Raw genomic sequence first — 21,830 nt, 5'->3', positions numbered from 1 at the left:
CAATGCAGCTCACCACCACGTTGAGAACTTAGCTGAACATGACATTATCATGAGAAGCAAATGTAGGTAACACTGTTAGCTCATGCTTTTCTCTGCCAATGCTGCAGCTCCTCTTACATTTTGGATTTGACAGTGGTTCTATGGTTGCACATTCGTACTTCAGACACACTATTTAACTATCAACACGAAAAAGTAAATGACACATTGAGTCACCTTTAAAGTTTACATAACCTGTTGGAGCACCAACCTTTACATTGTATCATAATCTGCACTTATTTAAGCACCTAATGTTTCCATTGTGTAAGAACCCCAGGAAGAAACTGACCAAAAAATGATGCTATTTTGGCACAGGAGCAACAGTGCTATTAAGTAAAGAAGGTCAAAGTTGGCATTCCCAAAGGGGCTCTATCAAAATGACATTGAGCAAGAAGCTATACTGCTAATTGCTCCTGATGAGCTGGTTGGCACTGTTTGAGGCAGCTTTCATTATCTACCTAGTAACGTGTATGTGACGAGTATGCGTGTGTGTGTGTGTGTTGCAAATTGCCATGTCGTGCGTCGCCTGTTAAACCATACAACCAGCCTTATCTGAAACATGACTAAGAGGAGATAGAATTTGCTTTTTTTGAGGAGGCACCGACCAGAAGTCAGATACTGAGCAGCAGCCAAGTGCACCATTGGCCCCCTGTTGACCCCACCGCCAACCTCGTTTCAGCAGCATGTCAACGCTGGACTACATTACACATGTACAGCCAGATACTGTACATCTACCTGTATTGCACCTTCAGCCTGCCGCAATCTCGCATAACACAGCAGAGAATATATGAGAAGAGCAAAAAAGTGCAGCTGCATGGGATCTTTCATTCACACCGGGTAATAGCAACACTGCCACTAAAATCAAGTCAACAAAAGAAAAAAAAAGCATAAAGAAACATTGGGGGGAAAATATATATATATAAATGTTGTCACAGGAGACGCCTGCAAGCATTAACGGTTCACTATGGACGTGCCTTTTTCTCTCTTTGTGGTGTTGTGACACTCATTTCAAAAGAAGCTGCAACCTATGCAGGGGTTTTAAGAGAAGTCAAGTTAAGCAGCATCAGAAGACTCATGTTACCAGATGCGGCGTCACTTATTTTGCCAAAGCTAACTTAGAGTGCTGAGTGTCACTGTAGTATTAACTGGTGTTCACTTACCTCTGCACTCTGGCAATTCTTTTTTTTTTTTTTTTTTTTTTTTGTAATTCATAATCCATCCATCCATCCATCCATCCATGAATTTTCTAATCCACTTTGTCCTCACAAGGGTCGCGGGCATGCTGGAGCCTTTCCCAGCTGTCTTTGGGGAGTAGGCGGGGGACACCCTGAACTGGTTGCCAGCCAATGGCAGGGCACACACAGATAAACAACCATTCGCGCTCACACTCACACTAAGGGACAATTTAGTGTTGTAATTCATAAACAAGAACTAATAAGTATAGCTGGTGGAAGGGAAAACTTGGAATACATAATTTGCATTTCCATTGCTTCTTATGGGAAATATTTCTAACGGCTATGAACTGGGATTGTACGGCATCTTAAAGTCTAATATTTTTTTTCTCTAGTAAACGGCACTCTACATTACAACATTATTGTATGAAATATGGCAGAAAATATGTTTCTGTCAATTAATGTACTTTTTGAAATAATCATTTCTTACTCTTGAATGTGTGAATTGACAGGAACAGTTTGACTACTGTAACGCAATATTAAGCTCTAAGGGTCATCAACACTCAAGGCCAGCCCCCAAGGACCACATGAGAAGCCCATATGGGCCTGTTCTAAATACAGCACACCAATAATGGGACATTGTAATTACGTACCTTGGTTGTCGACGTGACCATTTGAAAATGTAAATGCAGGCAGATGGACAAAAACAACGCGTTCCATATTGATACTGATCTGTTTCCTACCTTGTTAAATCATTATTGATAATTATTGTAAGTCCCCTCATAGATCAATACAGTATCATCATTTATTAATAAAAACATCATTAAAAGTAAATTGACCAAATTAGTTATTTCAGAAGTGTGTATCAAAATGCATTAATCAGTACCCATGAAATAGTTGGTGACCCCTGTTAAAGTACAACAAATCCAAGCTGTTATCAAAACTTGTAATGTCGGAAGATTCACAAAAGCCACGCTGACGATTGTGATATGTCGTGGGGATTAAAGGAAAAGCTCTGAATGACCCTGGCGGCATGCTGACAAATGCACGCTGGCACATGGCTGCAGTATCAACAGACATACACACAGTTAAGTGTAAGACACAACCAGAGCGAAGCGTGATAGGTTTTGACTGGGGCCAAAAATGGGTTGTCGGGTTGAGTCCTGTGGACATAATGAGAGCTCAAAACAATGCTCAAATAAGATCATAAAATGAAACCATCGGGAAGCAAATTGAGGATGGGCGTTATACTTGCTTGGTCAAAAGAGCAGCAATTAATTTATGGATGCCTTCTGAATGCTAACACCTTCTCCTTCCTCCTAGGACATCGATTCACACCTCCTCAGTTCCTGGTGCAAGGAACTGATCAATCCCGTTTCCCTCTTCATCTCGCCTTGCTAAATATAACCCCTCTTCCCTTTTATCTGTAGCCAGGAAATGAGTCTGGCATTGTATAACTGGCTGCAAATTAAACAGACTTTGGTGAAGGGCATCTCCAGAAATGGTTGATTGATTACATATTAATTGTCTAATGCCGATGATTGATCCACAGGGAGGGATGAAAGACAATACGGGGGAAGGAGAGAGTAGAGAGGGTTGAGTTTTGAAACCGAGGCGGTGAATGTAAATGGCCTGAGTAGCTATAATGATTTCTACATTGACATGACAGTGAGCGGATGTAACAGATCAACTTGCACTCTAGAAGAGTCAAGACAAACGGCAGAGAGATTGAAACGCCTGCTTGTCTGCCATTTTTCAAGCCAGACATCTACGGAAGTCTTGCCACACACGCACGCACGCACGCACGCACGCACGCACGCACACACACACACACACAACACACACACACACACACACACACACACACACACATGCACACGCACAAGCAAGGGCCTGCTTTATCCCACACTATCGATCCACACCCCACTCTTCATTCGAGAGAAGGATGCAAAGGCAACAGGAACAGTCGGACATTGTGTGCATGGGTGTGCACAAGTTCTGTGTGTGTGGACATGCATGATCAAAGAAGCCGTCTCTGGTTACACCCTCCCTGCGTGTGTGTGTGTGTGTGTGTGTGTGTGTGTGTGTGTGTGCGTGCGTGCGTGCGTGTGTGCGTGTGTGTGTGCGCGTGTGGGTGCACGCGAGTATCTTGCGTCTCCGCGTGTCGCTGTGCAGGGTGTGTTCAGGTGTCAGCAGCATCTGAGAGCAGATCAGTGTTACTCCACTGCAGTGTGTCCTCGCTGGCTGTTCCTATGGAAACTTCTTCTTCTGTGTATTATTAGACATTGGAGTGTCATATGCTCCGAGTAGGAAGACACAGCCTTTGCAAAACCCTCATTACAAATCTCATCTCGACTCCAGCACACACAGGGTGGGAGACCTGATTGTTAGAAAATATTTGTTGTCGGTATTATTGTTGTTGTTTTTATAATTTGATTCAAGCGGTGTTTGGTGACTCAAAGCGGTGATTCTAATATGATGAACTTCTCATGTAGCTGATACAAGCGAAGAAAAACACTGCCTTTTGCAATATGTGCAGCTTTTCACCACAGCAAACTGCAAAATTTGTTCATTACACCCAGAAAAAACAATTTCAAGACAAACGAGAAATTAGGCTACATTCACACTGCAGGACGTCATGCCTGATTCGGATAGTTTTTTTTTTTTCTGTACTCATTCACATTACAAAAACACACGCTTGTGCACAAAGCAGGACATTGAGGAATGCCCCAAAAACCATCATCACGTGGCACACATGGTAACACATGTAGTAGCTCATCTGAGATTGACGGGGTAGTGAGGCGACATCTCCTCATTTAATGGAGACGTCTACCAAATAAGACATCACGTCATTGTCGTGCATGACAAATGAATCGCCTGCATCATGATCACCACCAACGTCCACTTTATACTTCATATTTCAAGTCAATTCAAATCAAACATAAAAATAACACCGTTATTCCAAACTACTTTGCAGATTCCCGGACGATGTCAGTAGACTCCCGAACACTCCCACCTTTCGGCGTGGAGCGCATTTTTGGCTTTTGATGACGCATAGATCGGATGGATACAGACGACTGCTCACACTACAGACACATCAGATACATATCCGCTTTCTATCCACGGGCCCAAGTTAGATTTGGAAAAAAATCTGAATTATACTATTCACAATGCATGAAAAAAAAAAAATCGAATACATGTCACATATGGGCAAACAAATGGGAATCGACCTGCAGTGTGAACATAGCCTTATTCCCCTTAAATGTAAAGTTGTTTTGACCAACCTATCAAACACAAACAGTACATAACACTAACAAGGAATCATAAATACACTTCTGTGCACGTGAAATGCCAGTCAATCAACACGGCTTTTCTTTTTGAAGAATATTTTCACCTTTGAGTTTCTTTCTAAAAAGGCACCACATCAAAGTGCCCTAAAGTTGGCTCATTTAAAGCCAAGACTCCATCTTTCACCATCATACTGATGAAAGCGTTCTCTGAACTGCTGCAGAAGTTCGGCCCGCAACTGAAGGTAAAATGTGTTTCAGTGATATTCGTTGATTATTCATCGTGAAATGCAGCATAGGTTCTTTTGTCGCGTTTCTTCGGTAAGGTCACATCCGCTTAAAGCGAGCTGAATTGCCTTAGGCCCAGGGTCATTTCACGATGTATTTATATTTGAGTTGATTTCGGGGAAATACAATTTGAAGGAAATGTTGTACTGTAAGTGTGAATGAATTGATTTTAATAAACTTTGCTTATAATCATTCCTTTAGTTGTGCAGACATGTAACCTGTTTGTATTTTTAGCCCCTTTAATGAAACTGTCAGCGCTGTTTCAACGGATGCAAAAATAAATAAGAGTAGAGAAGGTTAATTGTGGAGGAGGCCAAAGCCACGGAAGGTGTTAAAACTTGGGCAATAAGACATGGCGCTCACAGCTCCATATGTCACACCTTTCCCTCTGCACAATTTATGTATAGTGTTGGCTGGACGTGTTTGTGCAGTGCACGTGAAACTTTCTTTTCTTTCTTTCCCGTTCCTGCTGCGATTCACTGGCATTGTGTACAATGGTTATTTTGTGTGGACTTTGGTCATTTCATCATTGTGGTAAATGGGTTCACATTTCTTACAGTATCTGTAGTTTGAGGCGGTGTAGCGGGCATGATGTGGGAAGTGTTTCGGATCCACTCGCGCATAACAAAACAGTAAAACTGCATTTAGGGGTTTTGAGCAAGGCTTAGAGTCGTCTGTTAAAAACAAGCCCATGGAAAAAGAGGGAAGGGTAATGAAAAGAGATTGGAATTGGAAAATCAGCTTTGATTTGAAAGATGTGAGTGCATCGAATCAAACTGAATCGAATCATTGCACTTTAAAATGTACCTTCCTGAAAATGCCCCCATGTATCGCAATATGTATCAAATAGTCTTTTATTGCAGAGATACACGCCCCTAGCAAACTCCCGAGTACACAGTACAGTATACACATGCAGACTGACCTCTGGAGTGGGAGTCTCCCGCTGTGCTGTCGATGGGCGGCTTCTTTACGGCTGAAGAGCGATAGACGATGTGCGTTCTTCCTCCCCCTGCCTCCTCTTCAATCACTCCGTCGCCTCTTTCCGCAGGCTCAATGAAGTACTCGTCTTGCTCCGTCCTGATCATACCAGCCTAAGAAATAGATAAGATACGTTTCACTTTTCTAGTATATAGAGCCTATAATGAAACAGATGTATAAAACCAATGTAAATCTGTCAATGTTTGACATATATATAATTTGCATCCCTTGGTACAGTGGTACATTGACTTGAATTTTTTTAAAATGTTAGCAATATACGAGTTTTGAAAGGTCATGTTAACACCCGCAGATACACAAACATGCTCACATTTGGGTTTTTAAAAACCAGAAAAAAATCCCGTCCAAATCTTTGGACATCCAAACATGCATCAGAATACCTCCGCTGAAGGAACATTTGGTTTGTGTTCTGCTCTACCCGTATTTTTTTGAGAACATCAAGTACTTGTATGTGCAGCGTCAAGCCACGGACTGATAGATAAATGCCACTTATTCGCTGTAGTGAAGTGCGGCCACCGGCGGCCATCAAACAGTGTCACTCGCTAAAACAGACTAACTTGAAAATGAAAATGCCACAGGGAGTTTCTATACACACTCATATTTGCAATATATCAGTCCGTATGTTGAAGGCGGAATTTCCACACTATTTGACCAACAATCAAATACCTTGGTGGATTTCCGGTGTGCTCGTTGTTGGGCTTGGGAATGACCACATACACACGAGTCAGTTACACAGAAAAGTATTTAATACCTAACAAATAGTCTAAAACAGCATACATCAAGCCAATTATTCTAAACAGAGCTCTGGGTCATCAACTTCTCCTAACCGCGAGGGTAGCAAGGCAGAGTGACAAAGACGCGTTTCACTTGACCCACCTTTAATACAATTCCTCAAAAAGGGTGTGCCTCTCTTTGTGTGTGTGTGTGTGTGTGTGTGTGTGCGTGCGCACGTGTGCTCAGGCATGGGCAAATGGTCTGAGAGGACAGTCTGGGTGTTATCAATTAGGTGTGAATTGTCCTATTGTGAATCTTCCCTTTATGGTCTTCCACATTTGGCCGTCTTTTGTTGTTGGATACGGTCGTTCTGCTGTGGGGGCCCTTTTAAATGCCGATTGTGATCTCCAGTCCGTGGGTCCGGCCGGGGTCCCCCTTTGCTCGTGGCACCTTGGCACCCCCTCTTCCTCAATCCCACCCAAATGCAAACAGTCTCTCATTTCCACTCAGCAAAACATCATTATTTGCAGTTATGCATTCCAAACCTTCACCCGAATCATCTGTAACCATGAAAGGCAGCACTGACACAAAAGCAGGTATTTTGTGACTATATGAAAAACCGCAAAACAGCAATATGAAAGCCTATAGTGTGAATGAAAATCCCTTCAACATCTGGTTGCGAACGAAACAGAAACACACAAGCATAGGTAGACAAACATGGCGACACACAGAGGGAGCCCAGCACCACACTTTTGGAGCGAGGGTGAAATTGAGTACTTCACTAGTGTGGTGAAAGACACAAATACGGTGCAATGTTTTTTATTGACAGTAGAAAGTATGATGCGGTCATGATTTCTCTTTGCATCTGACGTTGTCCGCACGTCATGGTTTTGATCGGGATATTCCAATTGATCACAGTTATCCAGTATAAGGGAATAACTGTCTGTCCACTCACGCGTGTAAACATTTAATCCCGAATGCTTCAGAAACCTGAACCCAAATATTGACTGTATGTAAACACAGTCACTCCCTGTGATGCCACTAGAATCAAACAACTTTCATGACCACACCAGTATCATTTCCCCGCTATAGTTCAATGCCAAATCTAAGCAGCTAATTGGCTAATCTAACCAAAAAATGGGCACTTTTGCAGTGCACATTTCCCCTCGCGTGGATGATGTGTGATCATGATTGCTGCGAGAAACACGGAAGGAGATTTGAGTGGGAAAGTGGGTGTGCTGTTGTTGTTGAGGCTCTCATGTTGTGTAGCAGCTGCTTTCTGCGTCAGTGTGACCGACGCTTAGAAAAAGGGACATTATAGCCTGCAGCAACATTGATTTGCTACACAGACACACAATGGGCTGACTGGATAACTATTGTGCACAATCATTTTGAAATTACATTGGTGCTTTGAGATACAAGTTTCATTCATTCCGTGATCACGCTTGTAACAAAATAAATTGAAAAGTCATTACTATATTCCAGCCCTCCCTGGCCCCCCAAAAAAGAGAATTTTTTTTTTTTTTTTTTTTAATGAGGAGAATGACACTCCAAAATAATTTACAAAAACATAGAGGATTATTAAAATTAAACAGAATTAAAAATAAAACAGTTTTTGTCATACGGTTCTTCTCTTTCCGATGTGTCCGCCTTGCGACTGGAAGCCATATAAGATAGTGAGACAGATGGACATACTATTCTGGGAGACTTTTCAACTCCTCTCATCTCATCAGTGCGACGCTAATTGTAGGAGTCAATTCAGTCTTGCGTCTATAAATGAAAACTCCAAATGGCAAAACCACATAATGTCGTGGAAGTGAAAATGAGTGATTTTATACACAAAAAGCTTTGCGCATGCTCTCAAAATAGTGTTTTTTTCCCCCTTATTGTATTTATTTACTCAGTTCACATATAAGGCTGTCTTGGTTATTGCATACAGATTACAAATTTAAACAAATGGATCTTCAATGAGTCTTTATGGGCAAGGAGTCACAAAATAAGACACTGCAACTTCTTCTTGCCCAGTCATTCCCATTCAATGTGCAGCAAGAGATCATGTAGTGTACTGTGGAAAATTATTCCATTTCACCTAAGTGGTCTGAAAAGTATGATTTGTTCACTACTATTGCACACATACAAATATCTCTGCTCATCTATCTATTCTGGCGATATATAGTGACAGGCAGAAAAATCAAATGCTCGTCCACTGGATTGCAGATGGTGCAGTTGATGATTGGCGGTGTGCCATATTTTGTTTATCTTTTATTTTTTTCTAATGTACAATGTGACTCGTCCTTGTCTCAATATAGTTTGGAAAACACTGAACCGATTTGTGAAGCCAATTTTACATTATACGCATTCGATCATGCTATCATATCATTTTAAATACAGAGTTGGCCGTAAGTTTCCAGACATGTTTCGAATAGCCTAGGTATCACAGGTATACAAACAAATGTATGGTAAACGATGGCACACCCTATCATGACAAAAATGAAAAACAGACATTTGATTTAAATTTGAAATTAGAATGTTAATGAGGTAAACTTTAGTTAGTTGTTACCTGTTGTTCATAATATCTCCCTCAGTGGTGTGGAACAGGTGATTCAGCTGATAGGCTCGCTGAATAGTTGAAATTATTGACTTGCATGAGTATGTATTCACGTCACCCCAACAAATATTGCGCAATAATTGCAATTTACTACTTGCCTTTGTGAAATTCTCCTCAATTCTTGGAAAAGGAGGCTCACTTTCACTTTTTCCAATTCTGTCTTTCTTTTTATCACATTGAGGGTCTTGTGGCGAAACCACATCAACTAGCCATTGACCTGTCATCTCACTCGCTCACTCTCTCGCTCTCTTTTCATCCCTGCATCTCCCCAAAGCCACGGAGCTGATGGATCTTAGAAGGCGCATGCGTTGCCAACCCAGAATACCAAACAGTGCAGAAAGAAGAGCTGTGTCAAAGACAAAAGATGACAAGTGGGAGAGAGACGTGGCTGGATCGATCCGAACCAGCACAGGAGTGGGTGGGGGGTGGCAGGGAGGGGACCGTGTGAGTGGACATGTCCTTTGAAAAGCTGAAGTCAACACAGCTTCAAAGCGTCGGCACACAAATCCACAATGATCATCTTCTCCTGGTGCTACTCCAGGGGATTAAACATGGCTGCTTGTCCGAATGTGAGATCCAGGAGAGCTCGGCATGTACTGCATGTACTGACACAAGCTGGTTTATTGCAAAAGCCACTTGAGTGTTGTGGCAACAAAAAGATTTTGATTTCTGCCTTTAGAAGACTATAATACCACAAGAAGTATCGCATTAGTAAGAAATGTTCACTCTCTGCGCAGTTGCGTGATCTTAACGGAATCAATTTCAAACTTCCAAAAGACGTCCTTCCTTTTTTGAACATCTGACACAAGACGGTCGAGGTCAAATTGGTATCCATTACTCCCACTTAACGGTATCACTTCACAGCATGTCATTTCCAAACTTTCAGGGATTCTTTTGAATCAAGTTTTCAAGAGCCTGTGAAGTGAATTCTTAGACTTGCTGAAAACGTGTGCAAAGACTGTGAATTATGCAGCACTAAATTGCGGTACTAATAACATTAAACTAATTTGGTGCGTGGCTAAAACACTTTGGAGTCTCGTACCAGTTGACCCTCCCCGACTCTGTAAGCGCCTTCGTCGTCTTATCTGGCATATCTGTCTAGTTATGCCTATATCTCGAAAATGCATTTTGATGGTCCGCTGATGTGGCTGCTATAGAGCGCCTCATTGTCGGCCGTGAGTACACACACTTCACCGAGAGAAGGAAGAAGAGCGAGGGGGGTTGGGTCCAACTTGATAGCAAGTGTGTGGATTGAGACTTTAAGATAGCATTGCTGATTTAGAATGCCTCAGTCGCGGCCAGTAGCACATGCACATCACAGAGAGACGGAGGAAAAGCGACATTGCCAACATAAGAAAAAGTCTGTGGGCAAAATGAGATGAAAATCTTAATACACTAGTCAATTTTGGACGGCTACTTCCAGGGAAGATTTATCGGGAGCATCGCTCCTGTGACCTTTCCTGGGAATCCATAACGGGCAAACACTTCAAGTGTTTTGAAGGACAAATGTTCAGTTCAATGCCGTCAACAAAATAAACGTTCAATCTTCTCCATTGTGTAATACACACACAATTAGTTTCACAGAGTCTATTGCAAGCCTTTTGAATGTCTTGAAAAATGCATTTTATCACACAAAAATAAGATGTTGTGATGGTAAATTTACAATTAACTTTTTGTTGAGGAGTTTCCTGAAACCTTATCTTATAAATGAATGATTTGCTATGCTATTCTATGAACTTGATATGCCCTAACAACTTTGAAATTATGGTTGTTGGTGAAATGCAGCAGTAGTACTGCCACATGTAGGATGCAATAGGACACAGTAATGAAAGCTTTGAACATGGTATATACTTTCAATAACCACGAGTATATGGCCCCCTTGGTACAAAATGTGCTTAACAAAAGGAACCAGCAAGCCAAAGTCCAGGAAATCAGTTACAAAGACAATACTGTATTATTTTACAGGACCAAATCATTTGCAGACACGCTATTTATAATGATTAAATTAGAGGGATTACTTAAGGGATTGCCCAGATATAAGTCATCCTGGCCCACTGTTCAATTTATTGATTTTCACATTTCAATCATACTCAATCATAAATACACAGACAAGCAATGACCTCAATGACACATTTGTTATCTTCAGGATTAAAGAAGATAAAAAAAATAACTTTAAATTTTAACCTGTGCCACATCCTTACATCTGGCTTACAAACCAAAGAAAACGCCCCCTCAAGGCACGCAACTCATCATGTGCAGAATGTCATTATAATTGCCCTCATGGCCAATGAGAAGGTGACATCCACCACAAACCTCTCCAAGTCTCCAAGTTGGTACTTTATATGGAGAGTGTCCAGCTTCAAGAGGTGGCTCCTGCATTCTGAATGTACAGTGCAGTACATTGACTTGAAATTGTGAAAGAAGTGATTTGAACCATGTGGAAGTGGTCTCATAGGCACAGTGAGCGGATGTTGCGGTGGCGATCAAAGTTACACCCTGTTGGGGTCCTTTATTCAGTCCACTTTGAGTGTGCCTGTATGTGTGTGCCTGTGTGTGTGTGTGTGTGTGTGTGTGTGTGTGTGTGTGTGTGTGTGTGTGTGTGTGTGTGTGTGTGTGTGCGTGTGAGTGTGTGTGTGTCTCCAACATGCAGTAATCCTCCATTTCATTCACCCTTTCAATCATAAGAGAATCAATCCCTTACATAAATAAGGCTGCTATGAAAAATCAGAAGCAATTTGAAAGAGGCAGATTAAGGACGGACGTCACTGAAAATATCTGCCTTTGTTTCATACAATAACTTTCAGACCCCCTGTTATACTCAGACATTTACATTTTGTGCTGACACAAAACAGATTTTTGGAAAAGGTTCCATTAAAACATTCCTTCTCAAATAGTGGGGAGGACCACTCATATGGGTTGGGGGGTGGGGGGGGGGTCTTTCGGTGTGATGCCATGGGGATCCCTTTTTTGCTTCCCACATAGAATAACATGTAATTGCACATCCACTACAGTAGGTGGCAGTGACACTCATTTTTTTTTAATATCAGGCAAATAGATACATTTCAAATCATTGCTGTCACAAACAAACAACTATAATAAATTTTCATTGTAAGTTGATCTATATTTCTTTCTTTGTTTTCTTTTCTTTCAAGGGAAAATCAAGTCAAATATTTTATTTACACTACGTTATATGCCCCGCCTCCACTACTCAAATCACAGTATTTTGATTAACATTGCCATTTGTGGAATGTGAATAAAGCAGCAAAATCCACTTCAGGTGGTGACCATTTTGACACTTGCTGTCGACTGAAAATGTGCCTGAGGGCTCGGCATGCTAACCTCACATGACCAAGCCCAGAAAACAGGTGAGCCGTGAATGGTCGCCACCTCTTACCTATACCTACATATTACACAAAAGCAATATCAATCAAAATGCAGCATTTAGACTAGTGGGGGCACATAGAACATATTATCATGAAGAAAAATGTGAACTTAACTTGCCCTTTCATTTTAATAAGGATACAATGTTATGGGGAGGTGTACTCGTATCACTTTGATAGACAAATTATACGATTTGCACCCGCAGTGGAGAGTTGGGGGGAGGCACAAAATGTTTTCTTCGTCCTGGAGTGGTGTAACAGAAAATAGTTGCACTGCATTTAGTTCAAATAGCTTTGGCAATTTTTCACACGATTGCTGGGTCATCAGTTTGATATCCTATTGGGAGAATGCATTTGAATTCAATTAATTGTTATTTCTTAAAGACAATTTGGACTGGAATTGGATGAGAATGTTCCGGTTGTACACCGGTTTAAGAGTAGGGCAGAATACTCCTGCCAGGACGGGTGTTGCCATCGTCTCTAACGTCACATGCTATAGCCGAGGTCAACTTAGTGTTTCAAGTGGAGACTGAAGCAGCAGCAATTCTGATGGATGCAAGGGGTGAAACGACTAAAGTGTTTTTGTAGTTGACCACAATGTGATGAAAATCGCTCAATCAATCGATGATTGTCATCTATCTCAATCACTGATTCACTGGTTATTTTGTTATCATTCAAACCCTTTGTTGTTGGGTTAGAATGGTGTATCTTCCATGCATTTGAAAACAATATTAGCAAAAATGAAATACATTCAGACCACATCGAGATATGTTGCACATACTGTATACAAATATTGTCCATATACGTGTACGTATATTGTGCATATTTAAAATCGCATTTTTGTCATACATCTGGTTAGGAAGTGTGTGGTCCGCTGCAGCCCCAAGTAGTAGTGATGAAGAACTGTGGCCTCCTGCAGCGTTTAAGTTGCCCATCCCCGCTTTAAATAGTACAGTTGCTACACTAAATAAAGCCATCTCTGTCATTGCCATGGTGAGCCGGGATTACCTGTATTAGTGGTCTGTAACATTTTTGCACTCGCAAATATATGAACAGAGTACAAAAAAAAAAAAAAAAAACAATGAAAATAATTCGAATCAACATCTAGTACTTCTACTGTTTATCACTACCAGTTTGTGTCAATCACAGTCACTTAAAAGTCAATTAAATTTACAGCTTGGGAGCAAAAATAAAACAATTGTTCCTCACTGCTACGTGGAGACAGATGGGTTATATAACACTCAATCATGGATCCACTTGTAGTCCCGAAGAGCTAGCAAAGCAATTCTAATTGGAAATAAGCTGTACATGTGTGAAAAGAGAAACATTTCCATCATTTTTACGCACACTGACCGTCGCACATTTTGAAGCGCACTAATATGTAAGGTTATGTATGTGTGTGCGATGTGTGTGTTTACGGGTTGTGGGTGGAAGCCAGATGCCAGTATGATTTAAGCCATAGAGGACTTAGTGACCCAACCCTGTCATCTTGCTCCACTCATTACATAGAGTGGTCTCTAAAATGGTCACACACATCCAGTCAGAAAACACCCACACACGCTCACACGCAGCCCATTCCCAGTCACTCCTCCGTGTGCGCTTTCTCCACCTCATTTGCAAATTGTTCGTCTAATGACCTAAATTTTTGATCACAGTATGAGAGCGAGAGAGAGTGAGAGCCTGAGAGAGACAGGGAGTGGGAGTGAGGGTCATTTCAGGTTTGGACAGCATGGTCCCTCGGCCATTCACACTACCAGTGCAACCCCGGAAGAGTGATTACGTGTGAATGGTGGGAGGGGAGTGAGATGTGAACACAGGGCCAGCTATCCACTTGAAGGCCTTGCTTAAGTTGCTTATCTCCTAGTACATCTGAGAGAGCCCCCACTCCACCGTGCTATGGTCAGATTGCCATCACTTGATTCCAAAACTCATACACAGCCATACATCTCCTAAATTCTCCTCTTCAGGAGATGAAGAGCATTCTTCTTTTGCTACTGAGCTACATAAATTCAGAAGCGACTTACTTCTTCAGGAAGAGCAGTCGTAAGCAGAACCTCGGGAGCCCAACCTGCATGATCTGAAGAAATTTTGGTTCAGGGACCGAGTGTGTTGACACAGGCGGCTTACAACTGGCAGATCGAGCAGCAGTGCCAAACACACAAAATGCGTGCGCGTGCAAACGCACTTTGTCGCCTCCTTTCCGATACTCGTTGTCACCCATCAGGACAGACGCTTTCTCCCTCTTTCTGTCCAAGCAAATTCTATTTTAGTCTCCAACAGGGAAGTTTGAAAGAAAGCTGTGTGAATACGAGCACCGAGTGAAGGAAGTGGTGCCTTTGAAAGAGATCGCTCTGCATCATCTCCTGTTTTTTTGCATTCTTTACAGAAAATGAATGTCTGTGTAGAATCTCGGTCAGGTTTATTCAAAAAGGTTCAATTGAGGCAGCTTGACGCTTTGGTTGTTGAAGCCGTTTTACCTTTGATCGAACAGTTCTGAATGTTTCCACTCAATATTTCTGCATTATTAACAAAACAGCTTTTTGTCCACTTCAGTATGGCAGTCCCGTAAGGTTAACAAAATACAAAAATTCCTCAATTCCGTAGTTTATCATCCATTCATCCAAATTGTCCAATCTGCTTATCCTCACAAGGAGCCTATCCCAGCTGTCTTCGGGCAATAGGCGGGTAACCACTTTCTTCTTTGGGGTTGGTTGTACTTGGTGCAGGGAAGATTATCATACAATGCCTGTACTTTGTACAGAGGCTGGAAAGTTGTGAGGTGATAAATCATAAAGCTAATGAACATTTGGATGGAATTCATGGAGGTCACAGCATTCTAGTCAGGTACTGGCTTGTGGATGCTTGACGATAATTGTCTGAACATTTAAGCTCAGAACAGGACCCAGGAACGGGACAAATTTATATGGAGCACTTGACTGACGGATGGATGGATGGATGGATGGATGGATGGATAGCACACACATGCATATAGTACCAGCCAGCTATCGACAAGCTCCGCCCAGGCATCGATTGGTTCATGGGTTTGAGTATGTGTGTGTGAATTTTGTTTGATTGGGTACAGATTTGCTACATGCAGCCTTACAACCTGATAAATGACCCCGATTAGAGGCGACTGACTGCTCCATGATTGCAGCGGAAAAGCTGCTCTGTGAGCAGTGTTGGCTAAACCAGTCCATGATGAATACAACAGCACACTAAAAGAATTACAAACGCACCCCAGGCCTGAGATCTGCCAGCATTGAACAATTACAAACCTGCACCTGCATCTCCAGGATGTATGTGCAAAGAACCTTGTTAACACATGAGTGTTTGTCCTCCATCTGTTTGTCATTTCATCCACTTCCCTCCCTTTTCTTAGTTTTAAAAGAGAAAAGTGCTAAATGACACATGATATAATTAAGTTGCAATGCACATAAAACGTTTGCGTAAATCAGCAAGACATATAAAATCAGGGACACAATTTTACCGCTGAAGACTAAAATATCCCTGCATGCTCCAAACCTTGCATCTTCCATGTGTGTCCCGCCCTGACACTGTCACCTATTCAGACACACTCACTCACAGACACACACACACATACACACAGAGTGTGTGCGTTCATGCAACCTCATCCCCATCTACAGTGTCTCTCAATATCTCCCCATCTATTATACCTGTAACCTAGCAACAGAGCGCCGAGAAGACCCTCCCTACCTGCTCACGATACTGACTGCTAGGTGGGAGAGCTAATGGCTTTGTTTTAGGGCAGCAAAAGGAACCAACTGGGAGTTGCCCTGTGCTCACCATTCTTTTGACCCAAAGGAACCACAGCGGGAGCTGGTATAACTGGGCTCACTTACCTGCCGCAGAACTAGAACCAAAGTGAGGGGAAATATCTGAGGAAATACTGCATACAGATACAGGTGCATCTCACTAGATTCCGTTATCGTGGATAACATAATTTATGTAATTAGTCCAATTCATCCAGCCATCCATTTTCCAATCCACAAGGGTCGTGGGCGTGCTGGAGCCTATCCCAGCAGTCTTCGGGCAGTCGGTGGGCTATACCCTGAACTGGTTGCCAGCCAATCACAGGGCACCGACAAACAGCCTTTCGTGCTCAGACTCACACCTTATACCTTCATCAGATGAAAACTCAAAGAACAAAACTCTCAACGCTGATGTGGATGAGATACTTTTCTGATGATGTATAAAACAAGAAATCTAGGTCCATTCATATTTTCACAGGTGTCGCCGTTGTAATAATCCAAAAAGTGAGTCATACTCAAAAAGTATTCCACGCTACAGAAACAACAATAAAAAAACAAACACAGTCATTGTAATTAAGCTTGAAAAGGCACCAAGGCCTCCTGCTGGAATACCAGGGATTCCGCTGCTTGAGCATGTGTATTTAAGTATGTGTAAAGGGAGTGTTGATATAATTGCACAGAGTGAGGCGTTGATTATGGTGCACCTCTTCAATTATTTGATTGCAGGTTTCACATGGTCCGGACCCAGCAGGCAGTTTATTGTCTGTAATTGGTACTTAACCATAATCAACCCTGTAAAATGGGTAATATAATTCTGTGAGGTGAGTTTTCATAATCGATTTTACATTGCTGAATATGTATAACGCAGGCATCTTTGAATGAGATTTTGTTTTTGGCAGGAGGGCCCTTTGCACAGGGGAAACAAATCTTAGTATGTGGTTCATAGCCGTTATAGATGAGAGGGGATCTGTTGTATATATATTTGAGCATTTACATTTATTCGTTTAATATGAAGATACTCTTTTTTACACTGGTTCAATAGAAAAACAGACATGGGCACATATGCCGTGCCTATTTAAAATTCCATTTTTGTCATACATCTGGTTAGGAAGTGTGCAGTCCCATATGACCCCCTTCAAGTTGCCTGCCCTGATTTAGAGTCATCAATTAACCTAACATGCATGGCTTTGGAATGTGGGAGGAAGCCGCAGTAGCTAAGGAAGTTCGGGAACAAAATGCAAACCTCAAAACTCTGAGACGCATGCGCTAACCACCCGTTCACTGTGCTGCCTTTGTGTCCATCCATATTTTATTAATACATATACAGCATGCTGAGTAATTTACTTATAAATGTGCTTACAAATACAGTTAAAACAACTTTTTGACCATTTAGTGCTAAATGTAGTCATATAAACAAAACATGCGTACTATCACTAATGGCAATGTGGGGCATTGGAGCCTCCAGGAGCTGCGATTTGAGCGATGCCACCGGAGGGCGACACTGAGACATTTCCAGGCCTGTCGGAAGTCCCTGGGCAGCGAGGTCTGCCAGGTCTGTCTGGTGGAAAAGAGAAAGAAGAAGACGAGAGACGGGAGAAGAGGCAGAATGTGTGGGGGAGAGAAAAACACTAAACAGAAGGTGAGGCGAGACAAGTGAGTGGGGGGGGGGGGGCATAAGACTGAGATGTACTCACAAGTATTTGCGCGTGTGCGCGCATGTGTGTGGCTCCTTGCATAAGTGCAGGTGTCAGCAGGTGCATGGAAGCGCGAACACGAAAAGCTGCATTGGGGTATGTGTGTGTGTGTGTGTGTGTGTGTGTGTGTGTGTGTGTGTGTGTGTGTGTGTGTGTGTGTGTGTGTGTGTGTGTGTGTGTGCGTTTTGTGCCCTGGGACAACATTGCTCCCTCATTACTCAACTGTTTCCTCCAGTCCAGCACTAATGAGGAGCCTTACCATCACCGTGGTAATCAAGGTCAAGCCTAGGCCAACCCACCCAGCCCTCACTCTGACACACACCTTTACATGCATTGCTAAACCACACTGTGAATCGTTTCAAATTAATATTTGCATTGAGAACCAGAAAGGTTGACAATCATGAGTGAAAACGGGCAGGATCCTGTGAGATGTGGGCGTGCCCTGTTCACCTCAGCAATAGCATGCAGGTACAGATGAGCAAGAGACAAAGGAGCATAAGGATGGGCGGATTAGAAGGGAGGGAGTGTGTGATATACTGGGAGAAACAAGCTGCGAGGAGGGAGCCAAAGAGCAGGAGTAATTAAATTAAAAGAGCACAGACTTAGCGCTTTAGTCTCATCCCTCAAGACACTGCTTTAGCTAGCTAATGTCATAGCAACAAGGGGAAGGAAAGTCCAGTGGGTGCGGCACAGGGAAGTAATAGAAGGGTCAGGCGTTGCGGTGATTGAGGAAGATGGAGGACATCAAGGAAGTATGGGGATGAAACAGAGAGAGTCAAGAACAGAAACAACAAGCTACGAACGATGGGAACATAAACATTGTGGAGGAAAGAAAATGAAGGAGGAGGAGGTATGGCAAAAATGGCCACACCATTCCCTTTGGGTTCATTTCCTACCGCCCAAGATGCTCCTCTTGTACCTGTGTTTCTTATTGTCTCCGTGGCTAATTACCCTCTGTGAATAATTCACAAGTGTATCAATAATTCAACTTTAATTAGCTCAGACACAACAGAGGGACTTGGACCTCACTTTGAAATAGATGAAACAATTGTCAAAACTGAGCCAAACATATATCATGGAAATCAAACTTAATTGGGAGGGACTTCTCCACATTTGTACCGTATTAAGTGACAATTCCAACAAAAACATAAAAGGAATATTATTCAGGTCATGAAGACAAAACACCAGGTTAGCTGGGAACTAAGGCGCTGTCCCAGCTGACTTTGGACGAAAGGCAACGGCAACTGTGCCCTGGACCGCTTGCCAATCGGTCACAGGGCACAGAGAGAAACAGAGAGACATTGACACTCACTTTTCACATTGGCACTGAACCACTACAAAACTGAAACACATCTTTATTCAATTACCAAATGTAATTAGCAGTTTGACTAGACGGCATAGTTACAACAGAATTTTTATTTTTCATTTCACATCAACGGGGGAAATAATGGAAATGTGTAAAGGGCAGGCATCCATTTATTATGTAAACGTCAATTCCACCTGTTGGGGGAAGAGTGGCCTCCTCTTCCCCGCGTGTTCGTTGAATTTCGGACGAGGAGAATGTTGGTAATCCAAATAAAGGCTGGAGGCGATGTACAGTTCCTTCGAAGGGTTTTAATTTATTTTCTGCAGTTTACGAATTGATTCGGGCTCCTGAGGGGTCCAGATTTGAATCAGGAAGCATAGAAGAAACACATTCATGAAATTATATAGAGACAATATGATAATGAGAGGCGGTTAGGTACGCCTCTCATGCAAATCCCAGAAACAAAGAAAGTAACATGACATCTGACCCGGTGTGGCTAAAAAGAAGTTGGGAGTGGTGAGGTGAGACCAGACCACCACTACCCACCATTTGGTGTGATGGCAATTTCCAGAACCCCCACTGTGTATACATCCTGAGATAATATGTTGTTTTAAGTGTGCAAACAAATGTTCAGGAAAGAGACTGAGATCAATAGTACTCATAGCAAAGCGCAGTCCCTCAATAGCTGCAACACAGATACTTGAGATAACAGTTCCTCTTTTGATGTTGACATGTCCTCTGGAGCGGTCATCACAGTAAGCAGGAAATACCTTCAACAGTATTCTACATTGTTTCTTTCAAATCCAGCTAACAGAGAGGAATCATATCTTAACACACCCAAGCAATCCGACATTGGAAATTCAGTGATGCGAAACAGTACAACAGCACTGGGACTTTTAACTTTACATTACATTTTAACTTTACATTATCACACAATTATTGTTGGTTGTTACCACTATTTTAGGACATCAGTAAATTTCACTGGTCCGCCAGTCTGTCAATTGTTAGTACGTCATCTCTATTTCAACCACCCGCGGTGACACAGGTGGCATTAATGGCCAGCAAGCCTACGGTTGGCCTACGGCGAGCAATGTGAGAAGCGTTTTATCACACCCTCCGCAACTTTTTATTATCTTTTTTTTTTTTTTTTTTTAAACAGCGTATGAACGTGCATTTTTTTCTGTGTCCTGATTCTCTAATGTAGAACTCATTCAAACAGCACAAACAAGGGAATAGGAATTGTATTGGAACAGAATGGGTACCGTATTTTCCGGAGTATATGTCGCAGTTTTTTTCATAGTTTGGCCGGGGGTGCGACTTATACTCTGGAGCGACTTATGTGTGAAATGGTTAACACAGTGTACACATCACATGTTATTTTCACATTAAACCGCAAGAGGGTGCTCTCGGCCTATGTTGATACTTTCCACGTTGGCGGTAACTGAGAAAAACAACTGACGATGACTCAGACGTAAGCAACGTAGAAGAGGAAGCGCTGCATCTTCTACCTCCGGAGTTGGCGGAGTTGTTTAAAAGTGACACCGAGCATGACGATTTCATTGGATTTCGTGATTTAGAGTAACGCTGATGGTTAGGTAAAATTGTTAGCATGTTCTTTGTGCTATAGTTGTCTAAATAACTCTTAATATGTTACGTGAACAAACCAGGCACATTCACAGTTCATTGTTTAAGCGTCATGTAACGTTAGCATATCGTACACTTATTCAGCCTGTTGTTCTCTAGTTTTATTTTTATTTTAAATTGCCTTTCAATATGACATGTATGTTTTTGGTGTTGGATTTTATCAAATAAATTTCCCCCAAAAATGTGACCTATACACCAGTGCGACTTATATATGTTTTTTCCTTCTTAATTATGCATTTTAGGCTGGTGCGATTTATAATCCGGAGCGACGTATAATCCGAAAAATACGGTACTCGTCATTTTTTTTTTCTGTTTTTAAACGTCAATAAATTAATATCTACATGAATAAATAAATAAATAGATAATTACCTGCGGGGTCGGGAGTTAGACTAACGGGGGCTCGACAGATTTTTGACGGGCTATATTACCTCCTCGCCCTGTTGTAGGACTGTGCATCAGTAACGTATTGAGAAAGTCTGTCAGTACTGACACAGTTAGTGACGATTTGAGTGACGTTTGCAAAAAACGCTTCCGTCAGCGCTTGACCATCAGTGTTTTCATTTGTCATTCCCCAACAAAATGGCAGCCGTTTAAGGAGAGACTGACGGACCTTCCATTGGTATTGGCAGAATGCTGACCTCTGATCAGTTCCAAGCAGCCTTGAATCTTGTGTATGTTCTCAGGGTGTTGTCATTTCAGCATGACTCACCATCAGGTTAAATGGACAACTGGGACTCCTGAATAGTTTAATCCTCTCACACACTTACTTCCACATGCCCGTACACATAAAGAGAATGACTCACACAAAATGCCACCTAACAACAGTTGTGTTGGAGCTGGATCACTAATCTTTGTCTTATGGCACATTTCTTTACAAGTGTGCAAGTCTGTGTGTCAGCCCAAATGGAGTGCATGCCAATGAAATCTGCATCTGA

General features: G+C 42.1%; 1 protein-coding gene across 2 annotated transcripts in view; it reads right to left on the bottom strand.

The window, feature by feature from the left end:
* Positions 1–21,830, bottom strand: part of LOC109518787 (A disintegrin and metalloproteinase with thrombospondin motifs 2-like) — a 116,379-nt gene that overhangs the window by 54,890 nt on the left and 39,659 nt on the right. For both annotated transcript variants that reach the window (XM_019874851.1, XM_019874852.1), the window contains exon 3: positions 5,706–5,874. In XM_019874851.1, the coding sequence (XP_019730410.1) occupies positions 5,706–5,874 (169 nt within the window). The remainder of the gene's footprint in view (positions 1–5,705; positions 5,875–21,830) is intronic.

This window comes from Hippocampus comes, unplaced genomic scaffold (genome assembly GCF_001891065.2).
Source record: "Hippocampus comes isolate QL1 unplaced genomic scaffold, H_comes_QL1_v1.1 scaffold118, whole genome shotgun sequence".
Classification (NCBI taxonomy): domain Eukaryota; kingdom Metazoa; phylum Chordata; class Actinopteri; order Syngnathiformes; family Syngnathidae; genus Hippocampus; species Hippocampus comes.
The sequence above is the reverse complement of the archived record's forward strand: the minus strand, read 5'-3'. Positions and strand labels throughout refer to the sequence as shown.